The following is a 23,683-nucleotide window of genomic DNA, read 5'->3' as shown; positions in this document are numbered from 1 at the left end:
AATATAACTTAAATGTATACAGTATTTTCTTAGTGAAGTTCCATTCCCTAGAAATACCTCAGTGTAAACATACATACATATCAGCCTGATACCAGTCGCTACTACTGCATTTAAGGCTGCACTTACATTACATCGGTATTAGCAGTATTTTCTCAGTCAATTCCATTCCTTAGAAAATAATATACTGCAACATACCTCCTTGCAGGTGAACCCTGCCTGCTGTCCCCTGTTCTGAAGTTACCTCACTCCTCAGAATGGCCGAGAACAGCAAATGGATCTTAGTTACGACCGCTAAGATCATACACAAACTCATGTAGATTCTTCTTCTAATGCTGCCTGAGAAAAAACAACACACTCCGGTGCTGTTTAAAATAACGAACTTTTGATTGAAGAAATAAAAACTAAGTTTAACAACCACAGTCCTCTCACACGTCCTATCTATTAGTTAGGTGCAAGAGAATGACTGGGTATGACGTAGAGGGGAGGAGCTATATAGCAGCTCTGCTTGGGTGATCCTCTTGCACTTCCTGTTAGGGAGGAGATATAATCCCATAAGTAATGGATGACCCGTGGACTGACTACACTTAACAGGAGAAAGAGTGCTTGATTCCCTATCTATACAGGGCCTTAGGAAATTTTTGATGATCCTTGTTCTCCTCTTGTAGTTTGTTGAAGAAATTTTTTTTTATAGGGTCTGCACCACATTAAAATTATAATCTAACATAACATTAATGTTTTCTAAATTTTGATAATTTTTTCCATGGAAAAAGACATTTATAGTAGCCATTTGTCCTGTACCCTTTTTGGTTTTTTATATTATTTTTATTATTCTTTATTTATAAAGCGCCAACAGATTCCGCAGCGCTGTCCATGGGTACAAAAATAAAAGTACAGTACAATATAAAAGACACCAAAGTTTAACAAACAAATACAGGGGGAATTGAGGGCCCTGTTCCCGTGAGAACTTACAATCTGGATGGGTAGGAGGGTGAGAAACAGGAGGTGGGGACTGCAAAGGTGAGAATGATGTTAGTGTGGAGTTAGATGGGGGCAGCAATTAGGCAAGTGGAATTAATTTGTTACTGATTTGGAGATAGGCTTCCATGAACAGAAAGGTCTTTAGGGAGCATTTAAAGGAGGAAAGGTTAGGGGAGAGTCTGACAGCTCTAGGAAGTGTATTCCAGATGGTTGGTGCCGCACGAGAGAAGTCTTGTAGCCTACCATGGGAGGAGGTGATGGTAGAAGATGCAAGGAGCAGGTCATTGTTGGATCTTAGGGGGCGGGCTGAAGTGTATTTGTTGATGAGTGAGGACAGGTAGGGGGGGCTGCGTTGGTAAGGGCTTTGTAGGTCAGGATGAGAATTTTGAATTTAATTCCACTGTGGATGGGTAGCCAGTGAAGGGACTTGCAGAGAGGTGCAGCAGATACAGAGCGTCGGGAGAGGTGGATTAGCCTAGCAGAGGCATTTAGGATGGATTGAAGAGGGGAGAGGCGGGAGAGAGGGAGGCCAGTTAGTAAGTTATTACAGTAGTCAAGTCGGGAGATTACCAGGGAGTGGATTAGCTGTTTAATAGTTTCAGCATTGAGAAACGGACGAATTTTGGAGATATTGCGTAGGTGGTTGCGACAGGAGGAAGAGAGCAATTGGATGTGGGGTATGAAGGACAGATTGGAGTCAAGTTTAACTCCTAGGCAGCGGACCTGGGGTGATGGGGAGATAGTGGTGTCACCAACAGTGATTGAAAAGTTAGGAACCGGGGTAGTATTAGAGAGGGGGCATTAGAAGGAGTTCAGTCTTGGACATATTGATTTTTAGGTGGTGAGAGGGCATCCAAGAAGAAATGCCAGATAAGCAGACACTGATGTGAGAAAGGACAGAAGGAAAGAGTGAAGGGGTGGATAGGTAGGTTTCAGTAATTTCTAGAAGATTGAAGGTGTTAGAAACAAACAGATCATGAACAGTTGTAAATTTGTTACAGAGCGAGCATTCCAAAGAGCACAAGAAAAGAGAGGGGATAAGCACTATATCGTCCACAGTGCCTGCATAACTGCCATACAATGACCCCTAATAGGCTGATTGTATAAAAATGGGCACTTACTTGAATGACCCCTAATAGGCTGATTGTATAAAAATGGGCACTTACTTGAATGTAAATCTGCCCGGCAGCAGGACAGCTCACCTTGTTTGAGAGAGCTTCCTCCCTCACATGGACCTGTGAAAAGAAAGACTGAATAAACTTACTCAGGCTTTCAAATTAGGGCTGCAATAACTGATTGAGAGGCACAGTGGGGTTTATACCCCACAAGTTCCCAATTGTTTAAAAGCCACCACTGCTCTACTAAAAAGAGACTGATATGGGCTACGGCTAAACCCCAGGAGGAAGCAAGACAATCTTGCTCTGCTTCAAAATAATAAAATCTTGATTGAAGAATCTTCTTTCAGACACCTAAACTTTACTACCTCTTTGCTTTTCACATAGGCAAAGCGAATGACTGGGGTTGGAGGGAAGGGAGGTGATACATAACAGCTTTGCTGTGGTGCTCTTTGCCTCCTTCTGCTGGCCAGGAGTGATATTCCCAATAGTAATTAGAGATGATCCGTGGACTCACTGTGTCATTAGAAAGAAACAAGACTATTGTCAGTTAAATGTATGCATTACACACATGCTGCAACTTAACATACTGTTATAAGATACACACAGAGACATTATGATAAACCTTCGCACCAATTTGAAAACTTAATCATGAGGACTAGTGTTAAAAGTTTTTTAAAACAATGGTTATATATTGTGGACAACATCCTGGCATTAATGTTTGGTTAACAATAAAATAACTTTCTAATTTACTCATATTATCTAATTTTCCTTGTTCACTCAGGAGAATACATGTGTCTGGAGAACTTGATGGCAGCAGTTTTGCGAGACTTATTAAATTGCAAAAGTACTATATGGCAGCGCTAGCTCCTACCATTGTGTGCTCCAGACAACTACTTGGGTACCTCTTCAAAAAAGAATACCATGGGAACAAAGCAAATTTGACAATAAAAGTAAATTAGAAACTCTTTTAAAAACTGTATGCTCTGTCTGAAAATAAAAAAAAGAAAGAAAACTTTTGGGCTTAATACCCCTTTAACTCAACAATATCGCCCAACATGCTCCAGTTAATGTTTCAACCTGCTTTGGAGAGGTGTTAGTTGTGAGAGTTATTGTCCTATTTTATTCAGTGAACAACCTACTAAGTAATAACAGGTAATGATTTCATGTCCTGAATAGTCATCAAAAGTATAATCTCCACTCATAGCTCACACTTTATAAAGTTCTACTGTAGAGGCACTATATAGCTTACCAGAGTTGTCTTTCTGGAGGATTGTTCTTTGCAGTTCCTCTACCTTCCCCATCAGTCTCTGATACTGTTCCTCTGCCAACTGAAGATCATTGCTCAAAGACGCCAAACTGCCATTCTTTGCCTCCAAGTTGCTCTGAAGATCAGCCATTGCCCTCTCCAAATCTAAACAAGATTTCTTAAGAATGATCACTTCACTGCTCAGAGATTCCTGCTTTTGCTGGCTCATCTGGCTGTGCTCAAGCTCAGCTTGGAATTTAGTATTTACTGTAGCCAGTTGGGCTTGCAACTCTGTCTTTTCTTTCAAAGCCTAGAAAGGAGAGGGAAAAAGCATTATAAATATTTATTTAGTAAACAATGTCAGTCATGCAATTTTGTGATTTCCCAAACAAAAGTATAAAATAACAAATACTATAAAACGATAGATATATAGATAGAGATATATAGATATATAATTATTTTTTATTTAAACATGCTGGGGTGAGATACCAGCTGAGTAAATTTTTTTTATAATTTAAATTCTAGCATTTTTAGAGAAGCTGAAGATTTATAAAAAATTAGCATTGTGTATGTTGATGTATATATATCCTCCACTACGCACAAAATATAGATAATATAACTCAGTGTGTAGTTCATTAACAAATCTAGACAGGCCCAGAGGCTTGTTTTCCCACAGAAAACCTCTGAATTCCATTGTTTCCAATGCAGCAAAGGATTCTGGGTAAGATATGCAAATTAAGTACACAATGACACACCTTTTTACAAGTCTGCTTTTCAGCAGGTTCCCTTTACGCCAAAGTATCGCTGTTCAAACAGCTTATAAACTTAGCTAGGGTTAGTGCAGTGATTCATAACCATCCCAGGACAGACTGTTTCGTGGTTTTTCCCACTCATCAGCTGGGAGAAGGTTAGAATCACTGCTGAGTGAAGTTGATTCCAGGCAACTTTAAAATCCTCCACTACGCACAAAATATAGAAAATATAACTCATTGTGTAGTTCATTAACAAATCTAGACAGGCCCAGAGGCTTGTTTTCCCACAGAAAACCTCTGAATTCCATTGTTTCCAATGCAGCAAAGTATTCTGGGTAAGATATGCAAATTCAGTACACGACACACCTTTTTACTTCAGTCTGCTTTTCAGCAGGTTCCCTTTACGCCAAGTCATTGTGTACCGAATTTGCATATCTTACCCAGAATCCTTTGCTGCATTGGAAACAATGGAATTCAGAGGTTTTCTGTGGGAAAACAAGCCTCTGGGCCTGTCTAGATTTGTTAATGAACTACACAATGAGTTATATTTTCTATATTTTGTGCGTAGTGGAGGATTTTAAACTCGCCTTTTATCTCCCCCTAATTTAAAATGTTGTTGTATTCTGCCTGGAATCAACTTCACTCAGCAGTGATTCTAATCTTCTCCCAGCTGATGAGTGGCAAAAACCACGTCCTGGGATGGTTATGAATCACTGAACTAACCCTAGCTAAGTTTATAAGCTGTGTAAACAGTGATACTTTGGCGTAAAGGGAACCTGCTGAAAAGCAGACTGAAGTAAAAAACAGAATTTATGCTTACCTGATAAATTACTTTCTCCAACGGTGTGTCCGGTCCACGGCGTCATCCTTACTTGTGGGATATTCTCCTCCCCAACAGGAAATGGCAAAGAGCCCAGCAAAGCTGGCCATATAGTCCCTCCTAGGCTCCGCCCACCCCAGTCATTCGACCGACGGACAGGAGGAAATATATATAGGAGAAACCATATGGTAACGTGGTGACTGTAGTTAGAGAAAATAATTCATCAGACCTGATTAAAAAACCAGGGCGGGCCGTGGACCGGACACACCGTTCGAGAAAGTAATTTATCAGGTAAGCATAAATTCTGTTTTCCCCAACATAGGTGTGTCCGGTCCACGGCGTCATCCTTACTTGTGGGAACCAATACCAAAGCTTTAGGACACGGATGAAGGGAGGGAGCAAATCAGGTCACCCAAACGGAAGGCACCACGGCTTGCAAAACCTTTCTCCCAAAAATAGCCTCCGAAGAAGCAAAAGTATATAATTTAAAAAAAATTTGGTCAACAGGAACCTCATTCTTGAAGGCCCATGTGGAAGCCACAGCCCTAGTGGAGTGAGCTGTGATACTTTCAGGAGGCTGCCGTCCGGCAGTCTCAAAAGCCAATCTGATGATGCTTTTAAACCAAAAGGAAAGAGAGGTAGAAGTTGCTTTTTTACCTCTCCTTTAAACAGAATAAACAACAAACAAAGAAGATGTTTGTCTAAAATCTTCAGTAGCCTCTAAATAGAATTTTAGAGCACGGACAACGTCCAAATTGTGTAACAAACGTTCCTTCTATGAAACTGGATTCGGACACAAAGAAGGTACAACTATCTCCTGGTTAATATTTTTGTTGGAAACAACCTTCAGAAGAAAACCAGGCTCAGTACGTAAAACCACCTTATCTGCATGGACCAGATAGGGCGGAGAACACTGCAGAGCAGATAACTCAGAAACTCTTCTAGCGGAAGAAATTGCAACCTAAAACAAAACTTTCCAAGATAATAACTTAATATCTACGGAATGTAAGGGTTCAAACGGAACCCCTTGAAGAACTGAAAGAACTAGATTAAGACTCCAGGGAAGAGTCAAAGGTCTGTAAACAGGCTTGATTCTAACCAGAGCCTGAACAAACGCTTAAACGTCTGGCACAGCTGCCAGCCTTTTGTGAAGTAAAACAGATAAAGCAGAGATCTGTACTTGCAGAAAATCCTTTCTCCAAACCTTCTTGTAGAAAGGAAAGAATCTTAGGAATTTTTATCTTGTTCCATGGGAATCCTTTAGATTCACACCAACAGATATATTTTTTCCATATATTATGGTAAATTTTTCTAGTTACAGGCTTTCTAGCCTGAATAAGAGTATCTATTACAGAATCTGAAAACCCACGCTTTGATAAAATCAAGCGTTCAAACTCCAAGCAGTCAGTTGGAGGAAAACCAGATTCGGATGTTCGAATGGACCCTGAATAAGAAGGTCCTGTCTCAAAGGTAGCTTCCATGGTGGAGCCGATGACACATTCACCAGGTCTGCATACCAAGTCCTGCGTGGCCACACAGGAACTATCAAGATCACCGAAGCCCTCTCCAGATTGATCCTGGCTACCAGCCTGGGAATGAGAGGAAACGGTGGGAATACATAAGCTAGGTTGAAGATCCAAGGTGCTACTATTGTATCCAATAGAGTCGCCTTGGGATCCCTGGATTTGGACCCGTAACAAGGGACCTTGAAGTTCTGACGAGAGGCCATCAGAACCATGTCTGGAATGCCCCATAATTGAGTTATTTGGGCAAAGATTTCCAGATGGAGTTCCCACTCCCCCGGGTGCTCCTCCATCGCCAGGGAACTCCTTGTTTCCCCCTGATGGTTGATATATGTAACAGTCGTCATGATGTCTGATTGAAACCTTATGAATTTGGCCTTTGCTAGTCAAGGCCAAGCCTTGAGAGCATTGAATATCGCTCTCAGTTCCAGAATGTTTATCGGGAGAAGAGATTCTTCCCGAGACCATAGACCCTGAGCTTTCAGGGGTTCCCAGACCGCGCCCCAGCCCACCAGACTGGCGTCGGTCGTGACAATGACCTACTCTGGTCTGCGGAAGCTCATTCCCTGTGACAGGTTGTCCAGGGTCAGCCACCAACGGAGTGAATCTCTGGTTATTTGATCTACTTGTATCGTCGGAGACAAGTCTGTATAATCCCCATTCCACTGTCTGAGCATGCACAGGTGTAATGGTCTTAGATGAATTCGTGCAAAAGGAACTATGTCCCTTGCCGCAACCATCAAACCTATTACTTCCATGCACTGCGCTATGGAAGGAAGAAGAACAGAATGAAGTACCTGACAAGAGCTTAGAAGTTTTGATTTTCTGGCCTCTGTCAGAAAAACCTTCATTTCTAAGGAGTCTATTATTGTTCCCAAGAAGGGAACTCTTGTTGACGGGGACAGAGAACTTTTTTCTATGTTCACTTTCCACCTGTGAGATCTGAGAAAGGCTAGGACAATGTCCGTATGAGCCCTTGCTTTTGACAGAGACGACACTTGAATCAGGATGTCGTCCAAGTAAGGTACTACTGCAATGCCCCTTGGTCTTAGCACCGCTAGAAGGGACCCTAGTACCTTTGTGAAAATTCTTGGAGCAGTGGCTAATCCGAATGGAAGTGCCACAAACTGGTAATGCTTGTCCAGAAAGGCGAACCTTAGGAACCGAAAATGTTCCTTGTGGATAGGAATACGTAGGTACGCATCCTTTAAGTCCACCGTGGTCATGAATTGACCTTCCTGGATGGTAGGAAGGATCGTTCGAATGGTTTCCATTTTGAACGATGAAACCCTTAGAAACTTGTTTAGAATCTTGAGATCTAAAATTGGTCTGAATGTTCCCTCTTTTTTGGGAATTATGAACAGGTTGGAGTAAAAACCCATCCCTTGTTCTCCTAATGGAACAGGATGAATCACTCCCATGCTTAACAGGTCTTCTACACAGTGTAAGAATGCCTGTTCGAAGATAATTGAGACCTGTGGAACCTTCCCCTTGGGAGTAGTTCCCTGAATTCCAGGAGATAACCTTGAGAAACTATTTCTAGCGCCCAAGGATCCTGAACATCTCTTGCCCAAGCCTGAGCAAAGAGAGAAAGTCTGCCCCCCACCAGATCCGGTCCCAGATCGGGGGCCAACACTTTATGCTGTTTTGGTAGCAGTGGCAGGTGACTTGGCCTGCTTACCCTTGTTCCAGCCTTGCATCGGCCTCCAGGCTGGCTTGGTTTGAGAAGTATTACCCTCTTGCTTAGAGGGTGTAGAATTTGAGGCTGGTCCGTTTCTGCGAAAGGGACGAAAATTTGGTTTATTTTTAGCCTTAAAAGACCTATCCAGAGGAAGGGCGTGGCCCTTTCCCCCAGTGATGTCTGAAATAATCTCTTTCAAGTCAGGGCCAAACAGTGTTTTACCCTTGAAAGGGATGTTAAGCAAAAGCGCTCTGCGCGCCACGATAGCAAACCCTGAATTATTCGCCGCTAATCTAGCTAATTGCAAAGCGGCATCTAAAATAAAAGAGTTAGCCAATTTAAAAGCTTGAACTCTGTCCAAAACCTCCTCGTACGAAGATTCTTTATTGAGCGACTTTTCTAGTTCTTCGAACCAGAAACACGCAGCTGTAGTGACAGGAACAATGCATGAAATTGGTTGTAGAAGGTAACCTTGCTGAACAAACATCTTTTTAAGCAAACCCTCTAACCTTAAATCCATAGGATCTTGAAAGCACAACTATCTTCTATAGGAATAGAAGTGCGTTTGTTTAGAGTAGAAACCGCCCCCTCGACCTTGGGGACTGTATGCCATAAGTCCTTTCTGGGGTCGACTATAGGAAATAATTTCTTAAATATAGGGGGAGGACAAAAGGTATGCCGGGCCTTTCCCACTCCTTATTTACTATGTCCGCCACCCGCTTGGGTATAGGAAAAACATCGGGGGGCACCGGAACCTCTAGGAACTTGTCCATCTTACCTAATTTCTCTGGAATGACCAAATTGTCACAATCATCCAGAGTAGATAATACCTCCTTAAGTAGTGCGTGGAGATGTTCTAATTTAAATGTAAAAGTTACAATATCAGGTTCTGCTTGTTGAGAAATTTTCCCTGAATCTGAAATTTCTCCCTCAGACAAAACCTCCCTCCTGGCCCCTTCAGATAGGTGTGAGGGTATGCCAGAACAGATATCATCAGCGTCCTCTTGCTCTTCAGTGTTTAAAACAGAGCAATCACGCTTTCTCTGATAAGTAGGCATTTTGGAAAAAATGCATGCAATAGAATTATCCATTACAGCCATTAAGTGTTGTATGGTAATAAGTATTGGCGCACTAGATGTACTAGGGGCCTCTTGTGTGGGCAAAACTGGTGTAGACACAGAAGGGGATGATGCAGTACCATGCTTACTCCCCTCATTAGAGGAATCATCTTGGGCAATATCATATCTATGGCATTATTATCCCTACTTTGTTTGGACATTATGACACAAATATATCACATAATATTTAAAAGGGGAGACACATTGGCTTTCATACATATAGAACATCGTTATCTGATGGTTCAGACATGTTAAACAGGCTTAAACTTGTCAACAAAGCACAAAAAACTTTTACAATAAAACCGTTACTGTCCCTTTAAATTTTAAACTGAACACACTTTATTACTGAATATGTGAAAAAGTATGAAGGAATTGTTCAAAATTCACCAAAATTTCACCACAGTAACTTAAAGCCTTAAAAGTATTGCACACCAAATTTGAAAGCTTTAACCCTTAAAATAACGGAACCGGAGCCGTTTTTACATTTAACCCCTATACAGTCCCAGGTATCTGCTTTGCTGAGACCCAACCAAGCCCAGAGGGGAATACGATACCAAATGATGCCTTCTATAAGCTTTTTCAGTGGTTCTTAGCTCCTCAGACATGCATCTGCATGCCATGCTTTCCAAAAACAACTGCGCATTAGAGGCGCAAAAATGAGGCTCTGTCTATGACTAGAAAAGGCCCCCAGTGAAAAAGGTGTCCAATACAGTGCCTGCCGTTTTTATTAAAACAATCCCCAAGATTTAACAACTATTAAAAGTAATAATCTGCCAAATATACTTAGTAAAGTAATCGTTTTAGCCCAGAAAAATGTCTACCAGTTTTTTAAGCCCTAATGAAGCCCTTTATTCTTTTACTTAAACTAAGAAAATGGCTTACCGGTTCCAATAGGGAAAATGACAGCTTCCAGCATTACCAAGTCTTGTTAGAAATGTGTCATACCTCAAGCAGCAAAGTCTGCCCACTGTTTCCCCCAACTGAAGTTACTTCATCTCAACAGTCCTGTGTGGAAACAGCCATCGATTTTAGTAACGGTTGCTAAAATCATTTTCCTCTTACAAACAGAAATCTTCATCTCTTTTCTGTTCCAGAGTAAATAGTACATACCAGCACTATTTTAAAATAACAAACTCTTGATTGAAGAACAAAAACTACATTTAAACACCAAAAAACTCTAAGCCATCTCCGTGGAGATGTTGCCTGTGCAACGGCAAAGAGAATGACTGGGGTAGGCGGAGCCTAGGAGGGACTATATGGCCAGCTTTGCTGGGCTCTTTGCCATTTCCTGTTGGGGAGGAGAATATCCCACAAGTAAGGATGACGCCGTGGACCGGACACACCTATGTTGGAGAAAAGTGAGTCATTGTGTAGTTAATTTGCATAGCTTACCCAGAATCCTTTGCTGCATTGGAAACAATGGAATTCAGAGGTTTTCTGTGGGAAAACAAGCCTCTGGGCCTGTCTAAATTTGTTAATGAACTACACAATGAGTTTTATATATATATATATATATATATATATATATATATATATATATATATATATATATATATATATATATATATATATATATATATATATATATATATATATATAATAGCTAATTTTAGCAGGGTGGTCAGTAAAATCAGGCGGCTCATTAAGGGCCAGATTATGAGTGGAGTGTTAACAGTTGCGCGCAAGCAATAAGTGGTTTATCGCAGGTGTTTGCACACGTCATGTTTTCCTCTCGTATTACAAGTTGAAAGTGCACACAATCACGAGTGCAATCGCGATTTATGCTAGAATGATTACCATGCATCCTCAGAGCTCTGGTTAATTGTTTCACAAAACAAAAAAAGTGTCACAAAACACATTACACAGAAGAGTAACACCATCTAATAAGAATTGTTCACAAAAAAAAAGTTATAAAAGCTCAAAGATATGATGCAGGCAAAGGGCTTTAACATAGAGATACATACATATACATGTCTAAGGATGGATAAGTATGTATGTATTTATAAATAGATATCTCTCTATATATACACCTAGAGCTTGATGTGAAGCTCTGCAGTATGTGAGTATACAACTTACATGTGAATTAACCCTGTAGTCTCACAGGACTTCAGCATTGATCTGTTTTATTTGAGATTAAGCATTGGAGTTCGACTGCAGCATTCATCTTCACTGAGAAGTAATCCCTGGGATCACTTATGCACATTTGCAGTTGAGACTTATTCTGCAATTGACTTTTTTGGACTTATGCTTTTTGCACTAACACATTGTTTTCTATTTGCCTTATTATTTTTTGTGTTTTAACAGGTTAATAATTTTATTATTATTAATATATATATATATATATATATATATATATATATATATATATTATATATATATATATATATATATATATATATATATATATATATATATATATATATATATATATATATATATATATATATATATATATATATATATATATATATATATATATATATATATATATATATATATATATATATATATATATATATATATATATATATATATATATATATATAAATAAAACAGTCCCAGATGAACTCTGCACTCACTTCGCTGAGCAACTGCCTGGGGTGCATCCAATGCAAATGCAAATATAAATATAAAGTCCCAAAATAAAGAGCACTCACCATGGCTTATATTAATATAGCAATCCAAGCTTTTATTCCATAAAGTGACGTTTCGCGGGTTTTAACCCTGTCCTCAGACCTTACAGCAATAAACATACCTCATAACTTATATACCCTTCACCGACTATCATTGCCGCTGTACCGGAAGTCACCCGGCGTCCTGATCACACAACTGCGCATGCTCAGACCGTCGGCATGGCAACCGGCCGTGGCGTTGGCTAAAAAAATGCTGAAAATGTGATTAAGAAGATTACAACATGGGAACAACGTACATCTCTTAGGTTATTAGCATTTAACATCAATTAAATATGTGAGCCACTGTTGTCAATAAGCAGTACTTCAAACATTCAGAGTCCCTATATTAATTATGCATTTTTAGGTGCCCCGTAACAGTCTATATACTATATTGTTACACATACTTGAGAAGAACTGTCATAATATGAATATCTATCTTATGAATTGTTACTCCCAGCATTACTGTTAAACATTCCATATCTACAATACTTTTCAAAAAGGGGCAGATCTAGCTAGCTAACATGTTCTATCTTATTTACAGAATATTATTAATAAGTAAATTCACTGTATTCATATCAAATTCATGCTATAGATATATATAGATCCTAAACCTTTTTACAAAAACTAATTTATCTATAAACAATCCATATTATAGAAAATAGTGCCAGTCTAGGTGGGTATTCAGTCCACCAGGCACCAAAGTGCCCAAATTAAAAATCCATCTAGACTCGCACTGTAATAGTAACCTGTTCCTATCCCCACCCCTCATTAAGGGTGGAATGTGATCTATAATCACATATCTCAAATCCGCCACCGCATGGCCCATCAGCGCAAAGTGTCGTGCCACGGGTTGTTCAGAACCCTTATTGTTTATGGCTGACCGAATGGCAGCACGATGATTGGCCATACGGGTGCAGAGATCATCTATAGCCTTTCCGACATAGAATAACCCACACGGACAATGCAACAAATACACAATATGTGTGGTCATGCAGGTTACCCTATGTCGGATAGTGTATCTGATTGGTAGCCGGGTGGGTAAAAAAACTTAGCATTGGAACATCCTCGGACACCTGCATTTTATAAGCTACCAAAAGTCCATAAGAACCTCACTAGTCCACCTGGAAGACCTATAGTGTCCTCTATAGGATCCCTTCTACAGCCCATTGCAATATTTTTGGATATTATCCTACAGCCATTTGTACAAAATATGCCCTCATTTCTTCTAGACTCCATTAGTCTAATTAAAGAAATAAAATTGTTCCCCAAAATTGAAGAGCCGATCATCTTGGTAACATTAGATGTAAGTCTGTATACCGCTATCCCACATGGACAAGGGACTTTGGCCGTCCATAAACAACTAAACCGGTACCCATATGTGGGCCCACAGGTAAAATTGATTTTGGAACTATTGGAATTATATCTCAGTAGAAACTACTTCAAATTCGAAAAGTCATTTTGTCTGCAACTAAAAGGGACGGCGATGGGGTCCAATATGGCCGAGTTTGAGGAGAGAGACACTGACATATTTGCATACCATCACATCAGGTATTTCAGACGTTACATAGATGATTTGTTCATCCTGTGGTCTGGCACGGAATCTAAATTGGAAAATTGTTTTTTGAAGTTGAATGCCGTTTCTTCTAATCTACAGTTTAAGATGACCCAGAGTTCCACAGCTGTGGATTTTCTGGATTTGAGAATATCCCTGGAAGAGGACATGCTGTGTACAATCTTATTTAAGAAAGAGACTGATAGGAACTCGCTGTTGGAGGCTACAAGCTGCCATCCACCATCACTAAAGAATGCCCTTCCAATCTCCCAATTTAAGAGGGTCATACGAAATAACAGCAAACAAGGTTATGCTTAACAACAACTGGGGGAGATGAGAATGAGGTTTCTCCAGAGGGGTTACCATGAGAAACATATCGATCAACATTTCGAAAGATTCGTCTCGATGGATCAGGATACAGCCCTACAAGCTGCAACGTTAAGAGATAAAGAAAAAATAATGATTCTTACCACTACATATACTTCGGATAAACAGAACCTACAACAGTTGGTAAAGAAGAACTGGAACATAGTGGAGAGTGAGAAGAACCTACAGTTTCAGGGTTTAACACACCCACAGGTGGGATACAGAAGATCCAGATCGCTATGAGACATCTTGGTGAAGGTGGACCCAGTTCAGAGCTATGGCAAAACGAACTGGTTACATACAGCCAAACCTGGATGTTACAAATGTGTTGGTTGTACTATGTGCAACGGTCTTTCCAATGCTAAGTTTTTTACCTACCCGGCTACCAATCAGATACACTATTCAACATAGGGTAACCTGCACGACCACACATAGTGTATTTGTTGCATTGTCCGTGTGGGTTATTCTATGTCGGAAAGACTACAGATGATCTCCACACCGGTATGGCCAATCATTGCGCTGCCATTCGGTCAGCCATAAACAAGAAGGGTTCTGAACAACCTGTGGCACGACACTTTGCGCTGATGGGCCAGGCCATGTGGTGGCGGATTTGAGCTATGTGATTATAGATCACATTCCACCCTTAATGAGGGGTGTGGATAGGAGCAGGTTACAATTACAGTGTGAGTCTAGATGGATTTTTAATTTGGGCACTTTGGTGCCTGGTGGGCTGAATACCCACCTAGACTGGCACTGTTTTCTATAATATGGATTGTTTATAGATAAATTAGTTTTTGTAAAAAGGTTTAGGATCTACATATATCTATAGCATGAATTCAATATGAATACAGTGAATTTACTTAATAATATTCTGTAAATAAGATAGAACATGTTAGCTAGCTAGATCTGCCCCTTTTTGAAAAGTATTGTAGATATGGAATGTTTAACAGTAATGCTGGGAGTAACAATTCATAAGATAGATATTAATATTATGACAGTCCTACTCAAGTATGTGTAACAATATAGTATATAGACTGTTACGGTGCACCTAAGAATGCATAATTAATATAGGGACTCTGAATGTTTGAAGTACTGCTTATTGACAACAGTGGCTCACATATTTAATTGATGTTAAATGCTAATAACCTAAGCGATATACGTTGTTCCCATGTTGTAATCTTCTTAATCACATTTTCTGTGTTTTTTAGCCAACGCCGCGGCCTGTTGCCATGCCGACGGTCTGAGCATGCGCAGTTGTGTGATCAGGACGCCGGGTGACTTCCCGTACATCGGCGATGATAGTCGGTGAAGGATATATAAGTTATGAGGTATGTATATTGCTGTAAGGTCTGAGGACAGGGTTAAAACCCCCGAAACGTCACTTTATGGAATAAAAGCTTTGATTGCTATATTAATATAAGCCCTAGTGAGTGCTCTTTATTTTGGGACATACATTATATATATATATATATATATATATATATATATATATATATATATATATATATATATATATATATATATATATATATATATATGTGTGCTCATAACAGTGTTATAGAGTTGTGAGTAAAAAGCCAGGGAGTCTCATTCTATTATGAAGAGTAAAAGCAGGAATGTTTCAGCCCTCTGTGGCAAAAGGACTGTAGAGTAGGACCAGTCGAATTGGGGCACCTTGAAAGTGGTGACTGGCTAAGCAGAATATGGCCATATTGTGTGACTAAGTTCCCAATATTATTTAAAAAAGAATAGTTGTCTCTTGATGTATTTGCAGGCAATTTTTGCAGCAGTAAAAAAATATGTTGTGCTTTGGAAAATGGATGTGCGCTGATACCTCTTTGTTTGTGTAATTACTGGGTCATATTGGCAGCACTCCCAGATGTGGATTTAAACTTTTTGTAAGGTGTGCTAAAAAAACAAATTTGGTATTTGTATTTAAAATTACCAGGGAGACTGACCATCTGTAATAATCTATATATAGATATATATTTGTGCAAAATACCATCAGATATATAAAGAAATATGTATCTATGCATACATAGAACATATTCTGCTATGTGCAGAACATTGAAATGTGAAATATTAATTTTTTTCATATCGGGTTAATGCACTTGAGAATATGCGATTGGGTTTGCGTGCGAGTAGGGTGATTGTTTCCCCCCCACACTTTTTTTGCTCCATTGACTTCTACGGGGGAATACGTGAATGTGCACGCAATATTCTAAGTTTGGCTTTTTGCATATGTCGGGTTAGAGCACAAGCGATAACTTTTTACCTTCAACTTGCAATACAAGCACAACCAGATGCACGCAAAAAGCTAACTTCTAGCGCACTTAACTCTCGAGCAGGAGCATTAACTAATGCTCTACTTTTAATCTGGCCCTAAATGAGTCCTAGGGAGAACAATCAATGTGTATACTATGATACAAGCTGTTGTCTACTCTCTTCTGAATATCAGCCTAATGATGCATGATCTGAGTTGTTTGTTTATTCTGTATTGTGCAATTAAAGGGACAGTCAAGTAAAAAAATAAAAACACTTTCATGATTCAAATAGGGCATGTAATTTTAAACAACATTCCAATCTACTTTTATCTCCAAATTTTGCTTTGTTCTCTTGGTATTCTTAGTTGAAAGCTAAACTTAGGGAGGTTCATATGCTAATTTCTTAGACCTTGAAGGCCGCCTTTGCATTTGACAGTTTTTCACCACTAGAGGGTGTTAGTTCATGTTTTTCATATAGATAACTCATGCACCTGAATTTACCGAGGGGTGAGCACTGATTAGCTAAAATGCAAGTCTGTCAAAAGAACTGAAATAAGGGGGCAGTCTGTAGAGGCTTAGATACACGGTAATTAGAGGTAAAACGTGAATTATTATACCTGTTTGTTATGCAAAACTAGGGAATGGGTACTTAAGGGATTATCCATCTTTTAAAACAACAAAAATTCTGGTGTTAAGTCCCTTTAAATTTTGACTAAAAATACAATAAATTCATTAAAAATAATTAGGCAAATTGCAGCCTTATTGCTTTTATATCCCTCTTAGGAAAATAATTGTGTTGCACATAATTCATGGCTTTATTTAAAAGCCAAGAGCAAAGTGTTTTTAAACTTATTTAGAAATACCTGACTAGCTTCTGCAGACAAAGATTCCAACTGTCCTTCCAGTCTCATCTTCTCCTTTAAAACCTGCAGTAGCTCATCATGAGTTCCAGCAATAGAGCTTTCCATGGAGACACTACAAATCACAGTAGAGAGTGCATTAGAGAAAATAAACTATTTAAAGTTGGATAGAGAGATGATAGAGATAGATCTATAGATAGATATATAGATAGATATAGATATATATAGATAGATATAGATAGATATAGATATATAGATATATAGATATAGATAGATATATATATATATATATATATATATATATATAGATATTATAAATATATATATATATATATATATAGATATTATAAATATATATATATATATATATATAGATATTATAAATATATATATATATATATATATATATATATATATATATATATATATATATATATATATATATATATATATATATATATATATATATATCTCAATAGCAGAGATGTGCACTCTCACTTAGTAACAACTGCCAGGGTGCTAGTAGGAATCAATGTAGAAAAGCAACAAACTTGCACTCACTGGTCCTTTTTTTTTGTGAAATAATTTTACTGAAAACTGTTGACGTTTCGAGGACAAAAAATCCCCTTCTTCAGACAATGTGTGTAACAAACAATAGTGAATTTATACACTGTGTAAAACAACCCCTCCCCTCAATTAGATCAAAAAACCGCCAAACAGGTAACTATGGTGACCATTGAGTCACATTATAAACAAACAAGTGTTATCATATGTTAAAAACTATACGTGAGCCATCCTGGCTCTAACATAACAGTGACAGCCCAAGTGCACAATAGGGGAACTGTGAAGCGAATGGAGGCACACATGAAACACAGACAGATCACACAAAAGATGGAGTAACGGTTTCCAATTAATCATTCATACCGCCATTTACTGCTCAGTATTATATCTAGGGAGGCAATCGGCCAATCACCGGAATTGTTTACCGTTGCCGTAGTGACCAATAGCATCGAGTCACACGTCAGACCAGCAGCACAGTTTTCAGTAAAATTATTTCACAAAAAAAAAAAAAGGACCAGTGAGTGCAAGTTTGTTGCTTTTATATATATATATATATATATATTATATATATATATATATATATATATATATATATATATATATATATATATATATATATATATATATATATAAATAGATAGATATAAATAGATAGATATAAATAGATAGATAGAGAGAGAGAGATATGTATGTATGTATGCATGCCTGCATGTGATGCGCATTCTGATCTTTTGTGAGGATCCAAATGCGGAATTAAGCATCAGTTTGTGCCCTTTGGATATTTTCATAGCCAGATTGATTCCTTTTAAAGATCCCCACAGGAAGATCTATGCAAATCCATATCTTAGAATGGGGATCTTTTATAAGAATCTATCCAGCTACGAAAATATCCGAAGGGCATTAACCGCTGCTTATGCCTGCATTCAGATCCTCACAAAAGATTAAAATGCACAACCCTAATAGACATAAATATACAGTCTTCAGTTTCCTGAATGATATTCGACTACAGTCAATTTAGTAGCTCTGTGTCTACTTGTTCTTATGATATGGCAGTTAACAAGCTAAATAAGATTATTTCAAACCTGCTTGAAATGCTGTCTCTTCGGCTCCTGGGTTCCCCATTGACCACATCTTCCTGCGCATGATGCTCAGCTGCTGCAGCCTGCAACACCTCTTTCAGTGATGGATACAGTCCTACATCCTCTGCTGCAATAATCTGGCCATTCACAGTGTAATCCTCTCCTCTTTTTCTGGATGGAGTGCTAAGGTAAGCCCCTCTACCAGTAGACACACTGCTATGAGTGGAACTGTCACTCTCATTTCCATCATGCTTTGTCCCAATATCACTACCATCAAACTCTGAAGTATTGTCTCCACTGTAAGTTAAGGTCTCAAGGCGTTCCCCCTCTAGGCTGATTTCAGACACGACAGATGTTAGGCTACCCCTATTAGGCTTCAGGGATCCTGGGGATGAATCAACGTAGCCCGGGCTCATATTGCTGGCTTCTGAGGATTCTTTTCGATAGTCTGCCAGCGATCTAATCTTGCTGGAAGACTTTGAGGATTTAGATGACTTCTTATCTTTGGAAGACGATGGAAGGCCTAAGCTGCCTAATTTTGGCCCCCTTGGAACATTTGTGCGCATAAAGGAATATTCTTTTGTCATAGCAACAGTGCTGGCTCTTGGAAGGTTCTCTGGATTGTACATAAGTTCTGGGTCCAAGGTACTAGAGGGGCGACTTTTGGGAGTAGACTGATTGGACTGGAAAATCAAAACATTTCCAAGAAGGTGCAAGAAAAAAAAAGAAAAAAAACAAGAAAATGGTAAATATCAAAACTGCAAATGAAGGGCAATGAGACAGGCAATTTATTATATATGCATTTTCATAATGTATTTCAATATTAATTAAAATTCCATGCTAAGAAAAACATAATTTATGCTTACCTGATAAATTCCTTTCTTCTGTAGTGTGATCAGTCCACGGGTCATCATTACTTCTGGGATATTACTCCTCCCCAACAGGAAGTGCAAGAGGATTCACCCAGCAGAGCTGCATATAGCTCCTCCCCTCTACGTCACTCCCAGTCATTCGACCAAGGACCAACGAGAAAGGAAAAGCCAAGGGTGAAGTGGTGACTGGAGTATAAATTAAAAAATATTTACCTGCCTTAAAAACAGGGCGGGCCGTGGACTGATCACACTACAGAAGAAAGGAATTTATCAGGTAAGCATAAATTATGTTTTCTTCTGTTAAGTGTGATCAGTCCACGGGTCATCATTACTTCTGGGATACCAATACCAAAGCAAAAGTACACGGATGACGGGAGGGATAGGCAGGCTCTTTATACAGAAGGAACCACTGCCTGAAGAACCTTTCTCCCAAAAATAGCCTCCGATGAAGCAAAAGTGTCAAATTTGTAAAATTTGGAAAAAGTATGAAGCGAAGACCAAGTTGCAGCCTTGCAAATCTGTTCAACAGAGGCCTCATTCTTGAAGGCCCAAGTGGAAGCCACAGCTCTAGTAGAATGAGCTGTAATTCTTTCAGGAGGCTGCTGTCCAGCAGTCTCATAAGCTAAACGAATTATGCTACGAAGCCAAAAAGAAAGGGAGGTAGCGGAAGCTTTTTGACCTCTCCTCTGCCCAGAGTAAATGACAAACAGAGAAGACGTTTGTCGAAATTCCTTAGTTGCCTGTAAGTAAAATTTTAGAGCACGGACTACATCCAGGTTGTGCAGTAGACGTTCCTTCTTTGAAGAAGGATTTGGGCATAAAGAAGGAACAACAATCTCTTGATTGATATTCCTGTTAGTAACTACCTTAGGTAAGAACCCAGGTTTAGTACGCAGGACTACCTTATCCGAATGAAAAATCAAATAAGGAGAATCACAATGTAAGGCTGATAATTCAGAGACTCTTCGAGCCGAGGAAATAGCCATTAAAAATAGAACTTTCCAAGATAACAACTTTATATCAATGGAATGAAGGGGTTCAAACGGAACGCCCTGAAAAACATTAAGAACAAGGTTTAGACTCCATGGTGGAGCAACAGTTTTAAACACAGGCTTAATCCTGGTCAAAGCCTGACAAAAAGCCTGGACGTCAGGAACTTCTGACAGACGTTTGTGTAACAGAATGGACAGAGCTGAGATCTGTCCCTTTAATGAACTAGCAGATAAACCCTTTTCTAAACCTTCTTGTAGAAAAGACAATATCCTAGGAATCCTAACCTTACTCCAAGAGTAACCTTTGGATTCACACCAATATAGGTATTTACGCCATATCTTATGGTAAATCTTTCTGGTAACAGGTTTCCTAGCCTGTATTAAGGTATCAATAACTGACTCAGAAAACCCACGTCTTGATAAAATCAAGCGTTCAATTTCCAAGCAGTCAGCTTCAGAGAAGTTAGATTTTGATGTTTGAAGGGACCCTGTATCAGAAGGTCCTGTTTCAGAGGTAGAGACCAAGGTGGACAGGATGACATGTCCACCAGGTCTGCATACCAAGTCCTGCGTGGCCACGCAGGTGCTATTAGAATCACTGATGCTCTCTCTTGTTTGATTCTGGCAATCAATCGCGGAAGCAACGGGAAGGGTGGAAACACGTAAGCCATCCTGAAGTCCCAAGGTGCTGTCAGAGCATCTATCAGGACTGCTCCTGGATCCCTGGATCTGGACCCGTAACGAGGAAGCTTGGCGTTCTGTCGAGACGCCATGAGATCTATCTCTGGTTTGCCCCAACGTCGAAGTATTTGGGCAAAGACCTCCGGATGAAGTTCCCACTCCCCCGGATGAAAAGTCTGACGACTTAAGAAATCCGCCTCCCAGTTCTCCACTCCCGGTATGTGGATTGCTGACAGGTGGCAAGAGTGAGACTCTGCCCAGAGAATTATCTTTGATACTTCCATCATAGCTAGGGAGCTTCTTGTCCCTCCCTGATGGTTGATGTAAGCTACAGTCGTGATGTTGTCCGACTGAAACCTGATGAACCCCCGAGTTGTCAACTGGGGCCAAGCCAGGAGGGCATTGAGAACTGCTCTCAATTCCAGAATGTTTATTGGCAGGAGACTCTCCTCCTGACTCCATTGTCCCTGAGCCTTCAGAGAATTCCAGACGGCACCCCAACCTAGAAGGCTGGCGTCTGTTGTTACAATTGTCCAGTCTGGTCTGCTGAATGGCATCCCCCTGGACAGATGTGGCCGAGAAAGCCACCATAGAAGAGAATTTCTTGTCTCTTGATCCAGATTCAGAGAAGGGGATAAGTCTGAGTAATCCCCATTCCACTGACTTAGCATGCACAGTTGCAGTGGTCTGAGGTGTAAGCGTGCAAAGGGTACTATGTCCATTGCCGCTACCATTAAGCCGATTCCCTCCATGCATTGAGCCACTGACGGGTGTTGAATGGAATGAAGGGTGCGGCAAGCACTTTGAAGTCTTGTTAGCCTGTCCTCTGTCAGGTAAATCTTCATTTCTACAGAATCTATAAGAGTCCCCAGGAAGGGAACTCTTGTGAGTGGAACGAGTGAACTTTTCTTTTCGTTCACCTTCCATCCATGTGAACTTAGAAATGCCAGCACTAACTCTGTATGAGACTTGGCAGTTTGAAAGCTTGAAGCTTGTATCAGAATGTCGTCTAGGTATGGAGCTACAGAGATTCCCCGCGGTCTTAGTACCGCCAGAAGAGCACCCAGAACCTTTGTGAAGATTCTTGGAGCTGTAGCCAATCCGAATGGAAGAGCCACAAACTGGTAATGCCTGTCTAGGAAGGCAAACCTTAGGTACCGATAATGATCTTTGTGAATCGGTATGTGAAGGCAAGTATCTTTTAAATCTACAGTGGTCATGTACTGACCCTCTTGGATCATAGGTAAAATTGTCCGAATAGTCTCCATCTTGAACGATGGAACTCTTAGGAATTTGTTTAGGATCTTTAAGTCCAGGATTGGTCTGAAAGTTCCCTCTTTTTTGGGAACCACAAACAGATTTGAGTAAAACCCCTGTCCCTGTTCCGATCGTGGAACTGGATGGATTACTCCCATTAACAAGAGCTCTTGTACGCAGCGTAGAAACGCCTCTTTCTTTGTCTGGACTGTTGACAATCTTGACAGATGAAATCTCTCTCTTGGAGGAGAGAATTTGAAGTCCAGAAGGTATCCCTGAGATATTATCTCTAGCGCCCAGGGATCCTGAACATCTCTTGCCCAAGCCTGGGCGAAGAGAGAAAGTCTGCCCCCCACTAGATCCGATCCCGGATCGGGGGCCCTCAATTCATGCTGTCTTAGGGGCAGCAGCAGGTTTCCTAGTCTGCTTGCCCTTGTTCCAGGACTGGTTAGGTTTCCAGCTCCTTCCTGTTTTGGTGCAGAGGAAGTTGATGCTGCTCCAGCTTTGAAATTACGAAAGGAACGAAAATTAGACTGTCTAGTCTTGGCTTTGGCTTTGTCCTGAGGCAGGGCATGGCCTTTACCTCCTGTAATGTCAGCGATAATCTCTTTCAACCCGGGCCCGAATAAGGTCTGCCCTTTGAAAGGTATATTAAGCAATTTAGACTTAGAAGTAACATCAGCTGACCAGGATTTTAGCCACAGCGCCCTGCGTGCCTGAATGGCGAATCCTGAATTCTTCGCCGTAAGTTTAGTAAGATGTACTACGGCCTCCGAAATGAATGAATTAGCTAGTTTAAGGACTCTAAGCCTGTCCGTAATGTCGTCCAGAGTAGATGAACCAATGTTCTCTTCCAGAGACTCAATCCAGAATGCCGCTGCAGCCGTGATCGGCGCAATGCATGCAAGGGGTTGCAATATAAAACCTTGTTGAACAAACATTTTCTTAAGGTAACCCTCTAACTTTTTATCCATTGGATCTGAAAAAGCACAGCTATCCTCCACCGGGATAGTGGTACGCTTAGCTAAGGTAGAAACTGCTCCCTCCACCTTAGGGACCGTTTGCCATAAGTCCCTTGTGGTGGCGTCTATTGGAAACATTTTTCTAAATATCGGAGGGGGTGAGAACGGCACACCGGGTCTATCCCACTCCTTAGTAACAATTTCAGTAAGTCTCTTAGGTATAGGAAAAACCTCAGTACTCGTCGGTACCGCAAAATATTTATCCAACCTACACATTTTCTCTGGTATTGCAACTGTGTTACAATCATTCAGAGCCGCTAACACCTCCC

The 23,683-nt window shown here is 40.0% G+C and overlaps 1 protein-coding gene across 2 annotated transcripts in view; it reads right to left on the bottom strand.

Moving 5' to 3' along the window:
* The window catches only part of GOLGA3 (golgin A3), a 213,751-nt gene that overhangs the window by 108,332 nt on the left and 81,736 nt on the right, over window positions 1–23,683 (bottom strand). For both annotated transcript variants that reach the window (XM_053701891.1, XM_053701892.1), the window contains exons 5-7: window positions 18,594–19,273; window positions 16,954–17,065; window positions 3,346–3,652 (exon numbers count right to left, since the gene is read on the bottom strand). In XM_053701891.1, coding sequence (XP_053557866.1) covers window positions 3,346–3,652; window positions 16,954–17,065; window positions 18,594–19,273 — 1,099 coding nt within the window. The remainder of the gene's footprint in view (window positions 1–3,345; window positions 3,653–16,953; window positions 17,066–18,593; window positions 19,274–23,683) is intronic.

The sequence above is a fragment of the Bombina bombina genome, chromosome 2 (assembly GCF_027579735.1).
Source record: "Bombina bombina isolate aBomBom1 chromosome 2, aBomBom1.pri, whole genome shotgun sequence".
In the NCBI taxonomy this organism is placed as follows: domain Eukaryota; kingdom Metazoa; phylum Chordata; class Amphibia; order Anura; family Bombinatoridae; genus Bombina; species Bombina bombina.
Note: the sequence above shows the minus strand (reverse complement) of the source record. Positions and strands in the feature narration are given on the sequence as shown.